Source organism: Lampris incognitus, chromosome 18 (genome assembly GCF_029633865.1).
Source record: "Lampris incognitus isolate fLamInc1 chromosome 18, fLamInc1.hap2, whole genome shotgun sequence".
Lineage (NCBI taxonomy): Eukaryota > Metazoa > Chordata > Actinopteri > Lampriformes > Lampridae > Lampris > Lampris incognitus.
Window position 1 is genome coordinate 39,044,176 of NC_079228.1, and position 21,937 is coordinate 39,066,112.

A 21,937-nucleotide genomic window follows, 5' to 3' on the forward strand; every position below is an offset into this window, starting at 1 on the left:
TCCTGCTAAAGAAGCAGCTGAGCAGGAAGGAGGGGGGAGTCACAGGAAGTGGGAGGATAAATCAGAGGGAGGAGAGGGAGAAAAACGGGAGGATAAAGGTGGCGCTGTACTGAAAAAAGGAAAAAGGCATGCAGGAAAGTGTCTTGGATGAAGATGAAAAGGAGGATGAGGCTGGATAGGAGGCATTTTGAAAGAGCCCCGGAGAGAAACTGAACTGATAAGGGGGCACATGAGGCAGTAAAGATCCATCCATCCATTATCCGAACCGCTTATCCTGCTCTCAGGGTCGCGCGGATGCTGGAGCCTATCCCAGCAGCCATTGGGCGGCAGGCAGGGAGACAAGCTGGACAGGCTGCCAGGCTCTCACACAGGGCTCACACACAGACACACACAGACACACACACACACATATTCACACCTAGGGACAATTTAGTACGGCCGAGTCACCTGACCTACATGTCTTTGGACTGTGGGAGGAAACCAGAGCCCTCGGAGGAAACCCACGCAGACACGGGGAGAACATGCAAACTCCACACAGAGGACGACCCGGGACAACCCCCAAGGTTGGACTACCCCGGGGCTCGAACCCAGGATCTTCTTGCTGTGAGGCGACCGCGCTAACCACTGCGCCACCGTACCGCCCAGCAGAAAAGATGTCTAACAAAATATCAGTGGTGAAATATGTGGAGGAGAGATGACAAAATGATGAGACATGGAGACAAAGAGAGAGAGGAAAGAACTGGACAGAAGGGAACAGAGAGATAAGAGGAAAGATAACGGCAACAGCAACATCAAAATGGTATATGGACAGAGAGAGAGTCACCAGAATGACTGATGCAGAGAAAGATAAGAGTAACATAAAAAAGGTGGAGTGAAAGGAAGGGAAGGAGAAAAAGGGAGCTAGGGAGGGAGGACAGAGAGGGTGGCTTGAGTGGGAGGGTGAGAGAAAAGAGCGAAAGAGAGAGAGAGAGAGAGATGGGTTTGTTTGTGGGTTTCTGGGTCACTGGCGGATGAGAGACGAGGGGAAGCTGACATTTCACTGTCGGATCAGAAGAGAACAAACACAGGGTGACAGGGAGGAGCGAGGAGGAGTGCAGCAGCCGGTTGCCCCAGTTGTGTGTAACATCCGTGTGGTGCCGGGTACAGTTGTGTGTAGCATCTGTGTGGTGCCGGGTACAGTTGTGTGTAGCATCCGTGTGGTGCCGGGTACAGTTGTGTGTAGCATCCGTGTGGTGCCGGGTACAGTTGTGTGTAGCATCCGTGTGGTGCCGGGTACAGTTGTGTGTAACATCCGTGTGGTGCCGGGTACGGTTGTGTGTAACATCCATGTGGTGCTGGGTACAGTTGTGTGTAACATCCATGTGGTGCAGGTACAGTTGTGTGTAACATCCATGTGGTGCCGGGTACAGTTGTGTGTAACATCCGTGTGGTGCCAGGTACAGTTGTGTGTAACATCCATGTGGTGCCGGGTACAGTTGTGTGTAGCATCCGTGTGGTGCCGGGTTCAGTTGTGTGTAACATTCGTGTGGTGCCGGGTACAGTTGTGTGTAACATCCGTGTGGTGCCGGGTACAGTTGTGTGTAACATCCGTGTGGTGCCAGGTACAGTTGTGTGTAACATCCGTGTGGTGCCGGGTACAGTTGTGTGTAGCATCCGTGTGGTGCCGGGTACAGTTGTGTGTAGCATCCGTGTGGTGCCGGGTACAGTTGTGTGTAACATCCGTGTGGTGCCGGGTACAGTTGTGTGTAACATCCTTGTGGTGCCGGGTACAGTTGTGTGTAACATCCTTGTGGTGCCGGGTACAGTTGTGTGTAACATCCATGTGGTGCCGGGTAGTTGTGTGTAACATCCATGTGGTGCCGGGTACAGTTGTGTGTAGCATCCGTGTGGTGCTGGGTACAGTTGTGTGTAACATCCATGTGGTGCCGGGTACAGTTGTGTGTAGCATCTGTGTGGTGCTGGGTACAGTTGTGTGTAACATCCATGTGGTGCCGGGTACAGTTGTGTGTAACATCCATGTGGTGCCGGGTACAGTTGTGTGTAACATCCCTGTGGTGCCGGGTACCGTTGTGTGTAACATCCATGTGGTGCCAGGTACAGTTGTGTGTAGCATCCGTGTGGTGTCGGGTACAGTTGTGTGTAGCATCCATGTGGTGTCGGGTACAGTTGTGTGTAGCATCCATGTGGTGCCGGGTACAGTTGTGTGTAGCATCCATGTGGTGCCGGGTACAGTTGTGTGTAACATCCATGTGGTGCTGGGTACAGCTGTGTGTAACATCCATGTGGGCCGGGTACAGTTGTGTGTAACATCCATGTGGTGCCGGGTACAGTTGTGTGTAACATCCATGTGGTGCCGGGTACAGTTGTGTGTAACATCCGTGTGGTGCCGGGTACAGTTGTGTGTAACATCCATGTGGTGCTGGGTACAGCTGTGTGTAGCATCTGTGTGGTGCTGGGTACAGTTGTGTGTAGCATCCATGTGGTGTCGGGTACAGTTGTGTGTAACATCCATGTGGTGCCGGGTACAGTTGTGTGTAACATCCATGTGGTGCCGGGTACAGTTGTGTGTAACATCCATGTGGTGCTGGGTACAGCTGTGTGTAGCATCTGTGTGGTGCTGGGTACAGTTGTGTGTAGCATCCATGTGGTGTCGGGTACAGTTGTGTGTAGCATCCATGTGGTGTCGGGTACAGTTGTGTGTAACATCCATGTGGTGCCGGGTACAGTTGTGTGTAACATCCATGTGGTGCTGGGTACAGCTGTGTGTAGCATCCGTGTGGTGTCGGGTACAGTTGTGTGTAGCATCCGTGTGGTGCCGGGTACAGTTGTGTGTAACATCCATGTGGTGCCGGGTAGTTGTGTGTAACATCCATGTGGTGCCGGGTACAGTTGTGTGTAACATCCATGTGGTGCCGGGTACAGTTGTGTGTAACATCCGTGTGGTGCCGGGTACAGTTGTGTGTAGCATCCGTGTGGTGCCGGGTACAGTTGTGTGTAACATCTGTACCAAGTCGGATAAACGATGTCCGAGAGTATGAGACATTTTTTGATACCCGAGCTGTGATGTAAATGTGACCTTTCACCTCTCAAGAACATGGCGGAGGATAACAGTCGATGGTAAAAACAAAATAGTTACTGCATTAAAACAATCTATAAGCATTTGTGTTCTCGTCATTTCCTGTAAAAACTGAGTAGCTCTGCAGACGTCTTTTAAAGGTGAGCAGCCGCCACGGTAACATTGGCGTTTAGACCAGCACGCCAGCGTGTTTTCTCCAGCTACCAGCAGCATCATTGGATTTCTGGAGGACCAAGAGAACGGCAAAGCCACACCCCCCCTCTTGACCCCACTCGTCCGAACCGTCCTGGTCTCTGCCCTGCCCCCTCTGCTGATCCGGGGAAGGCTGCAGACTACCACATGCCTCCTCCCATACATGTGGAGTCGCCAGCTGCTTCTTTTCACCTGACAGTGAGGAGTTTCACCAGGGGTACATAGCATGTGGGAGGATCACGCTATTCCCCCCAGTTCCCCCTCCCCCTCGAACAGGCGCCCCCACCAACCAGAGGAGGCGCTTGCGCAGCGACCAGGACACAAACCCACGTCCGGCTTCCCACCCGCAGACACGGCCAATTGTGTCTGTAGGGACGCCCGACCAAGCTGGAGGTAACACGGGGATTCGAACCTGCGATCCCCGTGGTGGTAGGCAACGGAATAGGCCGCTACGCTACCCGGATGCCCAGCAAAGCCACACTCGCAAGCAATTCACCACAAAACACAATTTCTTAAAAACCAAGTTGAGCTCAGACTGACCTATGGACTCTACAGGAACATATACCATTGTTTCATAATACATCTATCTATCCATAATCTCACAGCTCATGATAAGTCTACCTTGTATACATTATGGTTGGTGGCTATGACAAGCATTTTGACTTCCATAACCTAACATTTCACCTCTATTCCGTATGGGGAGTGGACTGACCTCGCTCTTTAAATAAAAACAATATGGAGATAATGAAGGGACAGAAAGGAAGTGGAGGGTAGAGGTGGGGAGGAGAGAGAGGAGGGGGAGGTGTGGAAGAGGGGGTTAAAGAGGACATGAAGGGAGGAAAGGAAGACTGACCAATGACTGCGTACCCTCCAGGGATGATGCGGTACAGGATGCTGTCGAACACGATGCCATGAGGGAACAGCGTCGCCATGATCTCCCCCACCAACCGGCCGAATGAGGCGCCTGCATACAACCAGACACAGTGTCACTTCAACACCCCGTCTGTCTGTCTAAATGTCTGTTTTTGTCTATCTTACTGTCTGTCTGTGTGTTTGTCCTGTCTGTCCGCTCATCTATATGTATGTATGTATACTTTATTGGAATTCTGCTTTGCATTTAACCCATCCTAGCTGTGTAGCTAGGAGCAGTGGGCAGCCGCCGTACTGCACCCGGGGACCAACTCCAGTTCTTCTTGCCACGCCTCGGTCAGGGGCACAGACAAGAGTATTAACCCTAACATGCACGTCTTTTTGATGGTGGGAGGAAACCGGAGCACTCGGAGAAAACCCAGCGCAGACATGGGGAGAATATGCGAACTCCACACAGCGGTCGACCTGGGATGACCCCCAAGACTGGACAACCCCGGGGTTCGAACCCAGAACCTTCTTGCTGTGAGGCGACAGTGCTAACCACTGGGCCACCGTGCAGCCCTACGTATGTATGTCAATGTCTGTCACAGTTTTGAGTCTTAGTCTGCTCATTCATTTCAGTCCAGTTGGTTGTGCATACACGCTCCAATTCTGCTGTCATTTCACACCTTGGCATTTCTCCACCTGTCCACTAGAGGCCCTACACCTTCCTTCCTGTTTTCCCCACTCACCTGTTAACTCCCTAGCAGCCCTTTATATATCAGTCCATTTCCACTTGCTCTCTGACAGATTGTCTCTCGGCCATAACCTTCCAGCCATCAGCTCTTTGACTGCCTGTTCTGATCCTTATCACGTCTTCCACTTTGCCTCAGTCTGCCCCCTTGTACTTTTGTTTGCCAGCTTGGATTATTTGTATCCTTGTTTTCAAAGTAAAGACTCTTTTACTTTTCTACCCGTTTCCTGACTTGTGCTCCTGGGTCCCTTTCTGAGAACCTAACAGTCTCTCTTTCTCCCTCTGTCTGTATGTGTCTGTTTGTCTATCCCAGAGAGTTGAATCAGTTCATCTGGACACAACGTTTATTGAGAGATACGTTTCATCACTAAGTTTCATCACTTTCATCGAGTTTCATCCCTCTAAGTTTCATCACTTTCTAAGTTTCTAAGTAGAAACTTCTTTCTACATTTCATCACTTTCTAAGTTTCATCACTTTCAGAGTTTCATCACTCTAAGTGACCTCTTCAGTCTCAACTGACTGCAGGTATCCCCACCCTTATAAACAATACAGTTCTGTTTCTATATGCATGTCTACCTACCTGTGTGTTTGTCTTTCTATGTCAGTTTATCCATCCGCCTGTGTGTTTGTCAGTCTGTGTCTGTCAAATCTATCTGTTGATCGATCTATCTAACCATGTAAATTACCTGTCAATCCGTCTGTCTACCTACCCAAAACATAACATTATCCTATGTATATTGGTATTTAAAAAATAACCTTGATTATACCTTCTAAAATGTAACTTAACAAAGGTCAAATGATGAATATTCTATTTTCTGAAATGATCAGTTGTGTGACACCAGTTTATCAGCAACAGTGAAACCAGTAAGCTTCATTCTGAAAACGCACTGTAGCTGAAAAGTCAAGCTGATATAGATCAGAGGTTTTCTTTTCTACCAGGTAGTTCATTACATTCACCTGTTGTTCCAGTTATCCAGCCTCCATTCAGGGAGGTGTTACACCTGGGACAACAGGTGAATGAAATGAACTACCTACTAGAATAGAAAACCAGCAGTACTGGTGGTATCTGTGGACCTGACCGAGAACCACTGGTATAAAGTGCCAAAAATTGAAGTTAAATAATTTAATTTTCCAAACCATCAAGACTTATTTTGACTGTAAGGTCACAATATCATGGTATGGAGCAAAAATAATAGCATTCTAGCCCAAACTGTATAGTGTGAATGCTATGTGACAACATCATACAACCACATGATTGTGTGTTTACCAAGAATAAAGACAGGCATGAAGGCCCCGGAGGGAATGGGCATGGTGGTGGCTACCGCAGACATCCAAAACTGCAGAAGAAGAGAGATGAAGGTAAAACAGTTTAAACACTCTTGATATAGGAAATAATTTTATAGGACTTTTCCATGGTTTCGGCTTGGAGATAGACACAGCCTTTTCCCACAGAAGGTCATGTTATTCAGTATTAACCATTGGAAAGCTAGCTACACAACCCTGAACTTGGTGTTCATGCGACTGTAACTTTGTGACTTTTGACACCTTAGCGTATAAAACACCCAGTCTCTAAATGGACTATGTAGCTTTTATCTGGTCACTGAACATATACACTGATGTCATATCTCAGCAGCAGCAACAATATGGTTAAACATATGCAATCTAAGCTAAGACTTACAATAGGAATATGCAGATCAGCAAGTATAAATAATAATTTAAAAAAAAACATAACCCAACTTTACAATTTTCCATGACCTCAATAATATTTCCAAGACATGATCAACTTTATAATTTTCCAGGTGGCCTATACATTTGCAGGATACGTGGAAACCCTGTTGAATTATCTCAAGGTGGGGTAGCATCATTAAAAACTTCCAGCTTCCCACCTGCAGACACGGCTAATTGTATCTGCAGTGACGCCCAACCAAGCTGGAGGTAATACGGGGATTTAAACCAGAGATCCCTGTGTTGGTAGGCAACGGAATAGACTTTGGAAGACCAAATTGTGTCTGCTATAATAATATTATATCGAAATTCTCTGACGTTGAATATGGTGTACCTCAGAGCATGGTTCTTGGTCCTCAACTTTTCTCTCTTTATATTCCATCTCTTGATCAAATTATATGCAGTCATGGAATAAATTTCCATTGCTATGCGGATGATACCCAGTTGTATGTACCTATAACGACTGATGATCGTACTCAAAATGACTCATTTAGATGCCTGCTTGGCTGCTGTGAAAAAAAGGATGTCACTAAATTCCCTGCTTTTAAACTCGGATAAAACGGAGATTCTGGTTGTTGGCCCTGCTACACACAGACACGAATTTGACCAAGTAACAATAACAATTGACAACTCTGATTTTACAGTGTGGCAGCCAAAAGTCTTGGTGTTACGTTTGATCCCAGGCTTTCCTTTAATAAGCACATTAAAGAAATCAGCAAGACTGCCTTTTTTCACCTATGTAACATAGCTAAAATTCGGTCTTTCCTGACCATGGCTGACACAGACACTCAAGTACATGCATTTGTTTCATCCAGACTTGATTTTAGAACATGCTAGTTCTAAAAGTCTTCAGATGGTTCAAAATGCTGCAGCAAGAATCCTAACTAAAACTGGAAAATTTGACCATATTACTCCAATTCTTACCTCCTCCCTTCATTGGCTTCCTATCCATGTTAGATCAGATTTCAAGGTGCTTCTGCTGACTTATAAAATCTTAAATGGGCTTGCCCCATCATACCTGTCTGATCTCCTTAAACTGTACATTCCATCTCAAGCGCGTTGCTCTCAAAATACAGGGCTCCTGTGTGTACCCAAAGTTAAAAACTAGTCAGCTGGTGGCAGGGCCTTTTCCTATTGAACCCCGTTCTTGTGGAATAACCTCCCTGTTGCCGTCAGACAATCAGAGTCTATTTTTGCCTTAACCTACAATTAGTTGCCTTTAAGTTGAGTACTTCACGGCCTGTACTGCAAGACGGGTCGGTTTCTGTCTCAATAAATTTACCAAGCACTGTTCTGCTGATGAGATTATAGAGTATAGATTATTGCAAACTGTTCTCTTCTCTCACATCTTTTCCCTCTCTCTGAATGATGTCTACTCCTTTCTCTTCTCCTGTGTATGTGAACGATGTGAAGTGAGTCTCCCCTGTGTGCACGTGTAGCCTGTCATCACTTTATATATACATATATATATATATTTTATAAATTAATATCCTGTTTCAATGCTATATTCCTCTCTCACTCTTATGTGTGACTAATGTTTTTTCTTGTCTCTTCTTATGCGTTTCTTCTTATGGTGTGGTGTGAGTCTCCCCTGTGTGCATGTGTAGTCTGTCCTCCTGTCAGGTCTCCATGGTGATGGTGATCACGTGGCTCGGGTCCTGGGCCGTTCCGGTGGCATCTGGACACTGCTTGGCATCCTCCTTGTCATATTCTTCATATATTTCATAATTCCATTATAATTCTGTCATCCTCTTTCAATATTGTATTGTGTTAACTGTGTAAACACAACATCCATTGCACGTTGTCCGTCTTGGGACAGAGATCCCTCCTCTGTTGCTCTCCCTGAGGTTTCTTCCTATTTTTTCTCCCTGTTATAGGGTTTTTTTAGGGAGTTGTTCCTTATCTGATGCGAGGGTCTAAGGACAGGATGTTGCATTGATGTAAAGCCCACTGAGGCTAATCTGTGATAATGGGCTATACAAATAAAATTGACTTAAGTAGATTTGTAAATTCATAGCAGACATATTTCTTATGACATGTAGATTTTTTTTTAATAATTGCAATAAATGCATTTAACACTACTATGGTCGGATGACGTCTGTCTGGCCCCTTTAAGCTGTTGAATGGATTTGACCAAGTACGGATCTATTACTGGTCATTAGCTTAAGGGTTTAAAAACTGTCTGCAGCACAGATTGATCAACTGGCTCCTTGGTGACGATGGTCAGAGGGCTGGCAGCTAGCACTAACAGCTAGGGTGACGGCTAGCGCTCGAGATGCTTCTGCTGTGAGGGGCGGGTTAATCGTGACAGCAGCGTAATGTGTTGAAATCTGCCTCAGGAGCTCTGCTGCATATCTCCCCCCTCTCTCCCTTCACACTCAGTAATAAAGGCTGGGACTGCCAAAATATATTATATTGAAACCACAACCTAGGCTGTATGTGTGCACATAATGCCACTCCTTATAAACACTCAGAGACAAGAGTGTGTGTGTGTGTGTGTGTGTGTGTGTGTGTGTGTGTGTGTGTGTGTGTGTGTGTGTGTGTGTGTGTGTGTGTGTGTGTGTTTGCTGTAAGGAAACAGAAGAAAGCAAGAGCCAGTGGCCACCTGCCAGATCTGCTGACCTTGGAGAGGAAGAGGAGACATAAACAAACAAACACACACACACACACACGAAACAACAGACAATGAGACACACACTGCCCTGCAACAAAAGCACAGAAATACGCTCACACTGGATAAAAAATGCACACACAGACACTCACGCTGCCCTTTGAGTAAACAAAGGCACTCTTGCTGCAAACACACACATAGGTGACCTGCAACAGATGTTTGTGATGAAGAAGAGAAGGGCGTGGAAGATTTCAACATCAGAACCAGAAAAGGCACATACACACGCACACACACACACGCACACACACGCACACACACACACACACCTTCATGAGGAAGAAGAGCAGCAGGATGATGAAGACACTGACGTCAGGGTGGAGCCAGGCAGTGGAGCGACCCAGGCCGGGCGGGAGAGGGGAGCCCTGGATCTTCGTCCAGGTGAAGTTGTCAAACAGGGAGTTGATGCACTCTCTAGGCATGAGCTGCGGATGGAGCGAGGGGGGTTAATAGGAGGAAGAGATGGATGAAGGACAGAAATGAAAAAGAAAAATTATGAAAAGAGGGATGGAGAGAGATACAAAGGTATGTGTGTGTGTGTGGGGGGGTGTCTCAGAGAAAAAGAGAGGGAAGAGAAAATGAGTAATTGGGCTGGACAGAGAGAGATGGGAGGAGGGCTGAAGTAAAAGGAGGAAAATATATAAAATATAGATAGACACAGACAGACAGACAGACAGACAGACAGACAGACAGATAGATAGATAGATAGATAGATAGATAGATAGATAGATAGATAGATAGATAGATAGATAGATAGATAGATAGATAGATAGATAGATAGATAGATAGATAGATAGATAGATAAAGAGAGAAAGGAGGTTGTGTGAAAGAGAGAAATAAAGTGGTTGTAGGGAAACAATGGAGGGATGGAGAAAATTAAGGAAGAACAGAGGCGGAGAGGAAGAAGGAGGATGAGAAAGGGATGAGAGTGGGAGGACGGAGGGAGAAGGAGGAGGGGGGATATTGGAGAGAGAGAGAGAGAGAGAGAGAGAGAGAGAGAGAGAGAGAGAGAGAGAGGGAGAGATATCAGAAAAGAAGAGGAGAGAGAGATGAAAAGACACATTTTAACCCGTGGCGGATGTTTGGGGGTGTTATGAGTCATTCGGTTCAGATGAGTCATGGCTCATTTCAATTAATCTGCTCGTGTCTACAAAAAAAAACCAAAAAACACTGAAATCAATAAAAACCAGACTGAACGCGGTGAATAAAAACTACCAGGAAACGCCACGTCTACATTTCTACACAGCCTCCATTGATGAAGATGAACTACATGACGGCACAGTCGTCTCGTTTTTCATCCGTTCATTGACGAGACCGTCTTTCAGTCTACAGTCAGTCTGTACAGAGGTGGTCCAGGTGTGACGCTAGGCCAACTAGAAACACCTGACGAGGCACGTGAGAAGACATCGATAGACATGGTTAATGCAATACTATCTTTCACAATATTGTATTGATTTTCAAAAACACCAATCATCGATACGAGCATCGATTCTTCATTTGACACACCAAAACACACTGCAACAGTGCTACTTAATTGTGCAGTTTCCATCTCTGACCACTAGGTGGAGGGTGCGGTGTTGTAACCATTGAAAACGTGTTAAAACCTAGAAGCAGCTAACAGATCAGTTTCTAGCTGACTTTTTTGGCTGAATCCAAGATGGCAGTCGGTCATTTCTTGGAAGTACTGGTAGGAGTTTCAGAGACATTTTACTTCAGTGAGAGTAAAAACATGACTAGAAGCATAACAAGATGTTATTTCAGTCTTAATGGCGGTGCTCCGTTGTGTGAGTCGGCTAAGAGTCCCCGATGGCTGTTCGCTCGTTCCTCAAGCAGTCACATCACCGGTTGCTTGTTTTTGTGTTGCAAGTACACATCTGATGAATGAAGACTCATTATGTTTTGTTAATTTTCCTTTCAACTTGTTTGAGCAGCAGATGAGGTTTAACAGATTCTGCTTCCGGCGTGGGAAGATGGCGGCGCGAATTCACATTTGCAGCGGCCTCACCCAGTGCCGGTGTCGGAAGATGGCAGTGCGAAGTCACATTTGTGGTGGCTCACCCGAGTTTTGTCTTTGTTTGATGGCTGGGAGAGCTGGTGCTGGATCGGCTGGGAGAGTGGGCCAGGCTAAGCTAACTGCTAGCTCATGCAAGACCGGCAGTTCCGATAACACTGAGGGTGGCCTGGTGGCGGCCTCACCTGGCGTTGACTGTGGTGTTTTTGATGTTGCCGTGAGGAGTGTGGGGAGGTGTGTCAAGGGTGTCTGGCTGGGAGAGCTGGCGCTGGATCAGCTGGGAGGGCTTGGTCTGCTTCGTCCAGTGCACCCGGGGACCACGGCCCTGCCTGGGGCTGCGCCCGAGGAGGAAATGCTGAGGGCGGTCTGACAGGACATGGAAGCGGGGCAGGCTAAGCTAACTGCTAGACCAGCAGTTCCGACAGTCATCCTGGCTGGCGTTCGTTCCCTTGGACAGTGATTTTTTTTTGTGTTTAGTTTTGTTATACACTATATGGGCAAAAGTATTGGGACACACCTCTTAATAATTGAATTCAGGTGTTTCATTCAGACCCATTGCTACAGGTGTATAAATCAAGCAGCTAGCCATGCAGTCTGCATTTACAAACATTTGTGAAAGAATGGGTTGTTCTGAAGAGCTCAGTGAATTCAAGTGTGGTACTGTCACAGGATGCCACCTATGCAATAAGTCAGTTGGTGAAATTTCTTCCCTGCTAGATATTCCATGGTCAACTGTAAGTGGTATTATTGAGAAGTGGAAGCGTTTAGGAACAACAGCAACTCAGCCACGAAGTGGCAGACCACGTAAAGTCACACAGTGGGGTCAATGAGTGCTGAGGCGCATAGTGCGTAAAAGTCGCCAACGCTCTGTTGACTCAATAACTGCAGAGCTCCAAACTTCCTCTGGCATTAACATCAGCACAAAAACTGTGTGCCGGGAGCTTCATGGAATGGGTTTCCATGGCCGAGCAGCTGCATGCAAGCGTTACATCACCAAGCACAATGCCAAGTGTTGGATGGAGTGGTGTAAAGCATGCTGCCACTGGACTCTGGAGCAGTGGAAACGTGTTCTGTGGAGTGATGAATCACGCTTCTCTGTCTGGCAGTCTGATGGATGAGTCTGGGTTTGGGGGATGCCAGGAGAACGTTACCTGTCTGACTGCATTGTGCCAACTGTACAGTTTGATGGAGGACGGGTAATGGTATGGGGTTGTTTTTCAGAGGTTGGGCTAGGCCCCTTAGTTCCAGTGAAGGAAAATCTTAATGCTCCAGCATACCAAGACATTTTGGACAATTCTATGCTTCCAACTTTGTGGAAACAGTTAGGGGAGGGCCCTTTTCTGTTCCAGCATGACTGTGCCCCAGTTCACAAAGCAAGGTCCGTTAAGACAAGGTTGGTGTGGAAGAACTTGACTGGCCCGCACAGAGCCCTGATCTCATCCCCATCGAACACCTTTGGGATGAACTAGAAACTGAGATTGCGAGTCAGGTCTTCTCATCCAACATCAGCGCCTGACCTTATAAATGCTCTTCTGGATGAATGGGCAAAAATTCCCACAGACACTCGAAAATCTTGTGGAAAGCCTTCCCAGAAGATTGGAAGTTGTTATAGCTGCAAAGCGACCAACTCCATATTAATGCCTATGAATTTAGAATGGGATGTCATAAAAGCTCCTGTAGGTGTGATGGCCAGGTGTCCCAATACTTTTGTCCATATAGTGTATGTGTTAGTTTGGGTATGTGTGTTCTTGTAGTTTTTGGATGTGATTTTGTCTTTGTGTTGTACTGCTGTTGGCTGGGGGAAACGGCATCTCGTTTCATTTCATGTACACAAGTGCATGAAGTGAAATGACAAAGTGTTCCTGATTCCTGAACACTAGATGCTAATATTGCTAATGCTAATACAAATTGCTAGCAACCGTAACGCCTCCAAAAGTTCTAAAACTGCATCGTTCTCTAACATGATTTCAAGGTTTTGGGGAAAAGGAAATTAGCTGAGAGTCTTTCTGTATCTCTTAACTACAGATGATCCAGTCCCCAAGTTCTCATTTTATCAAAATAATTTACATAAATTCATTTTTGCCATCAGTCTTCTCATCAGGGTGGGTGCTAATGTATTTCAATGGAGGGAACCGTATTAAAGACTGCAACAGATATTTACACAGACATCTTTGTGATAAGTTTGTCTCATGAACCTTTGTAAGCTGTTAAAATGTCTGCTCTATGCAGGCGCCTGAGGATTACTCTTAACTTCACACGTTCAGATGAAACCGACTGAAATAGCACAGTCCTGCAGGGTTACAACAACTAACAGTCTGGTACAAAAGGTGTGAGACGCACAAGAGGAACTTAACATCTTCACACACTGCTGGCTGTCATGCACATGCTTACATGGGAACACACACACACACACACACACACACACACGTCATGCAGTCACACAAATGCAGAAAGGCTAACACTAACCAGACACACACCTAGTTCACGGGTGCGAGTCTATTTTGAGTGCTTGTCAAACAGGAAGACCTGTTGGCTGTGTGTAGGTGAGCTGAGAGCCGGGTTAAATCTGTCTGTCTGACCGTTCACCTTTTGACAGGATGCCCCAGCGGCGGGGGCACCGAGACGCCACTCATTCCAGGGAATTGTGGGTACAGTGAGTACCATTTCAGAATATATGTGCATATTACACACCCAGGTGGGTGAGGTGAGTTTCCCCCTTCTCTGTGAAGCACTCTGGGTGTCTAGATAACACACTATATACATGTAATCCATTATTATTATTATTATTAATGTGCTAATACTGATCAGGATATTCAAGAATTGCGATGTTGTCCATCAACCAACTGACTAAATCATCTATCTATTGATGCATTCAATCATCCAGCCATCATCCATCTGCCAACAAACTGACTAACTCATCTATCCATTCAATCATCTATCCATCCAACCACCCGTCCATCCATCATCCACCAACTAACCCATCCATCCACCATCCATCCAACCATCCATGCATCCAACAGCCAGCCAACCCACTAACCCACTAACCCATCCATCCATCCATCATCATCAACCAACTAACACATCCACCCATCCATCCATCCAACCATCCATGCATTCAACAGCCAACCAACCTACTAACTCAGCGGTCGGGAACCTATGGCTCGCGAGCCATATATGGCTCTTCCGGTGACGGCATATGGCTCCCAGACAAATTTTGAGTTGAAAATTATTTTTTTTTCAAAAAAATCAGTTTGGAACTGATTTTAAAATACTTGTGATATTTCTTAATAATACTGTGTCATTTTAAAGCAGCGGTCGGGAACCTATGGCTCGCGAGCCATATATGGCTCTTCCAGTGACGGCATATGGCTCCCAGACAATTTTGAGTTGAAAATTATTTTTTTTTCAAAAAAATCAGTTTGGAACTGATTTTAAAATACTTGTGATATTTCTTAATAATACTGTGTCATTTTAAAGTAAACAGAAATTAGTTTTGAAGATAAATTTCACGGGTCACGGGTCACCCGTGGGTCGGGTCGGGAACCAATGGCTCGCGAGCATGTCCGGGTCATTGTAAAGGTGAAGAAATCAATTTTATCAGATAGCCAACTAGTTTATCCGCTCCAACCCTTGTAACGGAAAAGATGGCGAAAAGAAAAAAAGACGATGATTACCGTGCATTCCAGGCTGCGTGGACAGAGGAATTTGCATTTGTGGAGAGAGCAGGATCTGCGGTATGTCTAATATGCAATGATAAAATTGCATCGATGAAACGGTCAAATATAAAGCGGCACTTCGATACGCACCATGCTTCATTTGCATCGAAATATCCAGCGGGGGCCAGCAGGAAAAGGGCATGCGAGGAGCTACAGCGGAGAGTGCAGACGAGTCAGCAGCAACTACGTGTGTGGACCAAGCAAGGTGACGGGAATTCCGCTAGCTTTGCGGGGGCTTTGGCAATAGTAAGGAATGGAAAGTCATTCACAGATGGCGAGTATGCCAAAACATTCATGCTTGATGTGGCCAATGAACTGTTTGATGACATCCCAAATAAAGACAAGATAATCAAACGAATAAAAGACATGCCCCTGTCAGCAAGAACTGTGCACGATCGTAGCATCATGATGGCAAATCAAGTCGAGGAAGCACAAATTAAGGACATAAACGCCGGGACATACTTTTCTCTCGCGTTAGATGAGTCAACAGACGTTAGCCATCTATCTCAGTGCAGTATCATTGCCAGGTATGCTGCAGGAGACACACTGCGTGAGGAAAGCTTGGCTGTTTTGCCAATGAAAGGGACAACAAGAGGAGAGGATTTATTCATGTCTTTCATGGAGTTTGCTAAAGAAAAAAAACTACCGATGGATAAACTTATTTCTGTCTGTACTGATGGTGCACCCTGTATGTTGGGGAAGAACAAAGGATTTGTAGCGCTTCTCCGTGAACATGAAAAGAGAGCCATCCTAAGTTTTCATGGCATCCTGCACCAGGAGGCGCTTTGCGCTCAGACGTGTGGCCAGGAGCTTGGCGAGGTGATGTCTCTGGTCATTCGAGTGGTCAACTTTATTGTTGCCCGAGCTTTAAATGATCGCCAGTTTAAAGCTCTGTTAGAAGAAGTTGGGAATCATTATCCCGGTCTGCTTTTACACAGCAACGTGCGTTGGTTGTCAAGGGGGAAGGTGCTCAGCCGTTTTGCAGCTTGCCTGAGTGAAATCCGGACTTTTCTTGAAATGAAAGGCGTCAAGCATCCTGAGCTAGACAACACTGACTGGCTCCTGCAGTTTCACTATCTCGTGGACATAACTGGCCATCTGAACCAGCTCAATGTGAAAATGCAAGGTATTGGAAATACAATCTCATCCCTTCAACAAGCAGTGTTTGCATTTGAAAGCAAGCTGGAAGTCTTTCTCAGGGACATTGAAACAGGTCGTCTTCTGCACTTTGAAAGACTGCAACAATTTAGAGATGCATGCTTAGCAAGTGACTCCACTCAACATCTGGATCTCCAGCAGCTAGCTGGCTTTACGTTCAATCTCCTGCAGTCATTCAAAGCACGTTTTGGAGAATTTCGTGCGCGCACTGGTCTTTTCAAGTTCATCACTCATCCACATGAGTGTGCAGTGGACAAAATCGACTTGACATGCATCCCCGGGGTCTCTATCGGAGACTTTGAGCTGGAAGTTGCTGACCTGAAGGCATCAGACATGTGGATGAGTAAGTTCAAGTCACTTAATGGAGAGTTGGAAAGTCTTGCGCGACAGCGAGCAGAGCTGGCGAGGGAACACAAGTGGACAGAAATTAAAAATCTTCAACCTGAAGACCAGCTGATTCTTAAAACTTGGAACGAGCTTCCTGTGACATACCACACAATGCAGCGTGTGAGTATTGCCGTATTGACCATGTTTGGCTCTACATATGCATGTGAACAGTCTTTCTCGCATATGAGGAACATTAAGACCAACCTACGCTCACGTTTAACTGATGGAAGCCTCAACGCCTGCATGAAGCTCAACCTCACCACGTATGAACCAGACTACAAGGCCATCAGCAAAACCATGCAGCACCAGAAGTCGCATTAAAAGTAAGACATATTTAATTTATTATACGTTAAAAATACTATATGGCTCTCAATGAAATATATTTAGAAATATTTGGCTTTTATGGCTCTCCCAGTCAAAAAGGTTCCCGACCCCTGTACTAACTCATCATCCACCCGTCCATCCAACCATACTCCAACTAATCCATCCATCCATCAGCAAACCAACCAATTTACCCATGCATTCATCCATTTACTTATTCATCTGCCCATCAACCAATCAACCAACCAGACAAACCAAGAAAACCACAACAAACATTGACCTCTGACCTCTCCAGCCATGAACTGTCCGAAGCCTGGGGGGAAAGTCAGGGTGGCAATCACCATGGTTACCACGGCAGGAAAGATCAGTCGGCTGGAGGAGAGGGAGGAGGCACAGCGATCAGAAATGTCAAACATAATGAATGTATTTTTGCAAAGACAACAAAAACACACTATAGTCCAAAAATTATGTGATTTACATTCTGCTCAGAGATTCATATTCCTACAGGATGTCATTAAGGACTGTCGTAGAGACAACATCATACACATGGGGGAGGAGAAGAGAAGAGCAGAGAAGAAAAGAAGAGAGGAAAAGAAAAGAAAAGAAGAAAGGAGAAGAGACAGGAGAAGAGAAAAGAGAAGGAGAAGAGAAAAAAGAAAAGAGAAAAGAGAAGAAAAGAAAAGAAAAGAAAAGAGAGGAGAAAGGAGAAGAAAAGAGAAGAGAAGAAAAGACAAGAGAAGAGAAAAGAAGAGAATGAGAAGAGAAGAGAGGAAAAGAAAAGAAAAGAAAAGAGAGGAGAAAGGAGAAGAAAAGAGAAAAGAAGAGAAGAGAAGAGAAGAGAAGAGAAGAGAAGAAAAGAAAAGAGAAGAGAAAAGAAGAGAATGAGAAGAGAGGAAAAGAGAAAAGAGAGGAGAAGAAAAGAAAAGAAGAGAAGAGAAATACCAGGAGAAATACAGAATAGGTCAACTTGGAGATAAAGACCATATCTGAAAAATAAAGTAAACATGCAAAATCTAGTGTCATTCTTTAACCTGATACAGTATTACTGTCATTCTTTAACCTGATACAGTATTACTGTCATTCATTAACCTGATAAAAATTCACTGTGATTCATTAACCTCATACTTTATTACTGTCATTCTTTAACCTGATACAGTATTACTGTCATTCATTAACCTGATACAGTATTAATGTCATTCATTAACCTGATACAATATTACTGTCATTCTTTAACCTGATACAGTATTACTGTCATTCATTAACCTGATACAGTATTACTGTCATTCATTAACCTGATAAAAAATGTACTGTCATTCATTAACCTGATACAGTATTACTGTCATTCATTAACCTGATACAGTATTACTGTCATTCATTAACCTGATAAAAATTCACTGTGATTCATTAACCTCATACTTTATTACTGTCATTCTTTAACCTGATACAGTATTACTGTCATTCATTAACCTGATACAATATTACTGTCATTCATTAACCTGATACAGTATTACTGTCATTCTTTAACCTGATACAGTATTACTGTCATTCATTAACCTGATACAGTATTACTGTCATTCTTTAACCTGATAAAAAATGTACTGTCATTCATTAACCTGATACAGTATTACTGTCATTCTTTAACCTGATACAGTATTACTGTCATTCATTAACCTGATAAAAATTCACTGTGATTCATTAACCTCATACTTTATTACTGTCATTCTTTAACCTGATACAGTATTACTGTCATTCCTTAAACCTTATACAGTATTACTGTCATTCATTAACCTGATACAATATTACTGTCATTCATTAACCTGATACAGTATTACTGTCATTCTTTAACCTGATACAGTATTACTGTCATTCATTAACCTGATACAGTATTACTGTCATTCTTTAACCTGATAAAAAATGTACTGTCATTCATTAACCTGATACAGTATTACTGTCATTCATTAACCTGATACAGTATTACTGCCATTCATTAACCTGATAAAAATTCACTGTGATTCATTAACCTCATACTTTATTACTGTCATTCTTTAACCTGATACAGTATTACTGTCATTCATTAACCTGATACAGTATTACTGTCATTCATTAACCTGATACAATATTACTGTCATTCATTAACCTGATACAGTATTACTGTCATTCATTAACCTGATAAAAATTCACTGTGATTCATTAACCTCATACTTTATTACTGTCATTCTTTAACCTGATACAGTATTACTGTCATTCATTAACCTGATACAGTATTACTGTCATTCATTAACCTGATACAATATTACTGTCATTCATTAACCTGATACAGTATTACTGTCATTCATTAACTTGATACAGTATTTACTGTCATTCCTTAACCTGATACAGTATTACTGTCATTCATTAACCTGATACAGTATTACTGTCATTATTTAACCTGATAAAAAATGTACTGTCATTCATTAACCTGATACAGTATTACTGTCATTCATTAACCTGATACAGTATTACTGTCATTCATTAACCTGATACAATATTACTGTCATTCTTTAACCTGATACAGTATTACTGTCATTCTTTAACCTGATACAGTATTACTGTCATTCATTAACCTGATACAATATTACTGTCATTCATTAACCTGATACAGTATTACTGTCATTCATTAACCTGATACAGTATTACTGTCATTCATTAACCTGATACAATATTACTGTCATTCATTAACCTGATACAGTATTACTGTCATTCATTAACCTGATAAAAATTCACTGTGATTCATTAACCTCATACTTTATTACTGTCATTCTTTAACCTGATACAGTATTACTGTCATTCATTAACCTGATACAGTATTACTGTCATTCATTAACCTGATACAATATTACTGTCATTCATTAACCTGATACAGTATTACTGTCATTCATTAACTTGATACAGTATTTACTGTCATTCCTTAACCTGATACAGTATTACTGTCATTCATTAACCTGATACAGTATTACTGTCATTATTTAACCTGATAAAAAATGTACTGTCATTCATTAACCTGATACAGTATTACTGTCATTCATTAACCTGATACAGTATTACTGTCATTCATTAACCTGATACAATATTACTGTCATTCATTAACCTGATACAGTATTACTGTCATTCATTAACCTGATAAAAAAATGTACTGTCATTCATTAACCTGATACAGTATAACTGTCATTCATTAACCTGATACAGTATTACTGTCATTCATTAACCTGATACAGTATAACTGTCATTCATTAACCTGATACAGTATTACTGTCATTCATTAACCTGATACAGTATTGCTGTCATTCTTTAACCTGATACAGTATAACTGTCATTCTTTAACCTGATACAGTATTACTGTCATTCTTTAACCTGATACAGTATAACTGTCATTCATTAACCTGATACAGTATTACTGTCATTCATTAACCTGATACAGTATTACTGTCATTCATTAACCTGATAAAAAATGTACTGTCATTCATTAACCTGATACAGTATTACTGTCATTCTTTAACCTGATACAGTATTACTGTCATTCATTAACCTGATACAGTATAACTGTCATTCATTAACCTGATACAGTATTACTGTCATTCTTTAACCTGATACAGTATTACTGTCATTCTTTAACCTGATACAGTATTACTGTCATTCTTTAACCTGATACAGTATTACTGTGATTCATTAACCTGATACAGCATTACTGTCATTCATTAACCTGATACAGCATTACTGTCATTCTTTAACCTGATACAGTATTACTGTCATTCTTTAACCTGATACAGTATTACTGTCATTCATTAACCTGATACAGTATTACTGTCATTCATTAACCTGATACAGTATAACTGTCATTCTTTAACCTGATACAGTATAACTGTCATTCATTAACCTGATACAATATTACTGTCATTCATTAACCTGATACAGTATTACTGTCATTCTTTAACCTGATACAGTATTACTACATAATTCCCATTTCAAATATAAACTCTCAATAAGAATAAGAATGGCAAAGAAATCGCCCATAACGTTGTGTTGTTGTGGCGGTTGACCAACCCACTCCATGTTTGTCAAATATATCATGCTGTTTGTGTGTGTGTGCGCGCACAGTGCCAAACCAGCAGGAAACCAGGGCCACAGGGAAACCTTGCAGAATGAATGCAGAGTTCCTTGTAGGACGCATGCAGTGATGTGACAGCTGGCACAAGGGGCGTCAGCTGCGTGACTTCATTATTTCGTGGGTGACTTGATTTTTTCGTGGGTGTCATCAGGTCACCCCAGTACCTCACACATAACTGTATATTTACAACACACATTATGACTTATGAGAGAAAAATGTCCTACAACTATTCATCCTGTATGGAGAGTTGTATACAAGTGTGCACACACACACACACACACACACACACACACACACACACACACACACACACAGCAGGCCTCTTCTTCTTTCAGGTGTTCCAGTATGAGTTACAGTTGGAGACTCTCCCCATCTCTCTCTGACCAGACTAGAAGCAGCAGTTGGATTAACCTATTTGGGAAGCAGCTCTCTCTCTCGCTTCTCTTCCCCATTCTCCTCTCTCTCGCTTTCTCTCGCTCTCTCATTCTCCTCTCTCTCTTCTCTCCCCATTTGCCTCTCTCTCGCTTTCTCTCTCTCTCTCTCTCTCTCTTGAGTGAGCGTGCTGAGCAGACGCATGAGAGCGGTTGTGAGCGTTTATCTATCTTTTTTGCTATTTTTTCCCGTGCAAATATTGTGCATAGTGTGTTTTGTAGGGTTACCGGTTTGGTTTGTTTATATAAGGAGGTTTCAAGAGGTCTTGTGTGTGTGCGTGTTTGCGGTCGACCAGCGCTTGCTGGGCGGCGTGCTAAACGCCGATATGGAGTTTATCGAACTCACTAGGGAACATGGTCTTAAAGTGTCGCCTAGTTTTCCCTGTTCGGTAGAGGACTGTGCTTTAGCAGTGGGAGAGGTTGTGGGTCACAGCAGCGTTAAATCCGCTGCTAGGATGGACGGCGTTGTGGTGATTTATGTCGACGCTGTAGCCAAAGCAAACA

The 21,937-nt window shown here is 43.6% G+C and overlaps 1 protein-coding gene across 1 annotated transcript in view; it reads right to left on the reverse strand.

Annotated features, from left to right (window-relative positions):
- The window catches only part of LOC130128453 (uncharacterized), a 104,268-nt gene that overhangs the window by 31,582 nt on the left and 50,749 nt on the right, over positions 1–21,937 (reverse strand). The window contains exons 12-15 of the mRNA XM_056298061.1: positions 17,146–17,230; positions 9,535–9,690; positions 6,140–6,209; positions 4,122–4,232 (exon numbers count right to left, since the gene is read on the reverse strand). Of these exons, the coding sequence (XP_056154036.1) occupies positions 4,122–4,232; positions 6,140–6,209; positions 9,535–9,690; positions 17,146–17,230 (422 nt within the window). The remainder of the gene's footprint in view (positions 1–4,121; positions 4,233–6,139; positions 6,210–9,534; positions 9,691–17,145; positions 17,231–21,937) is intronic.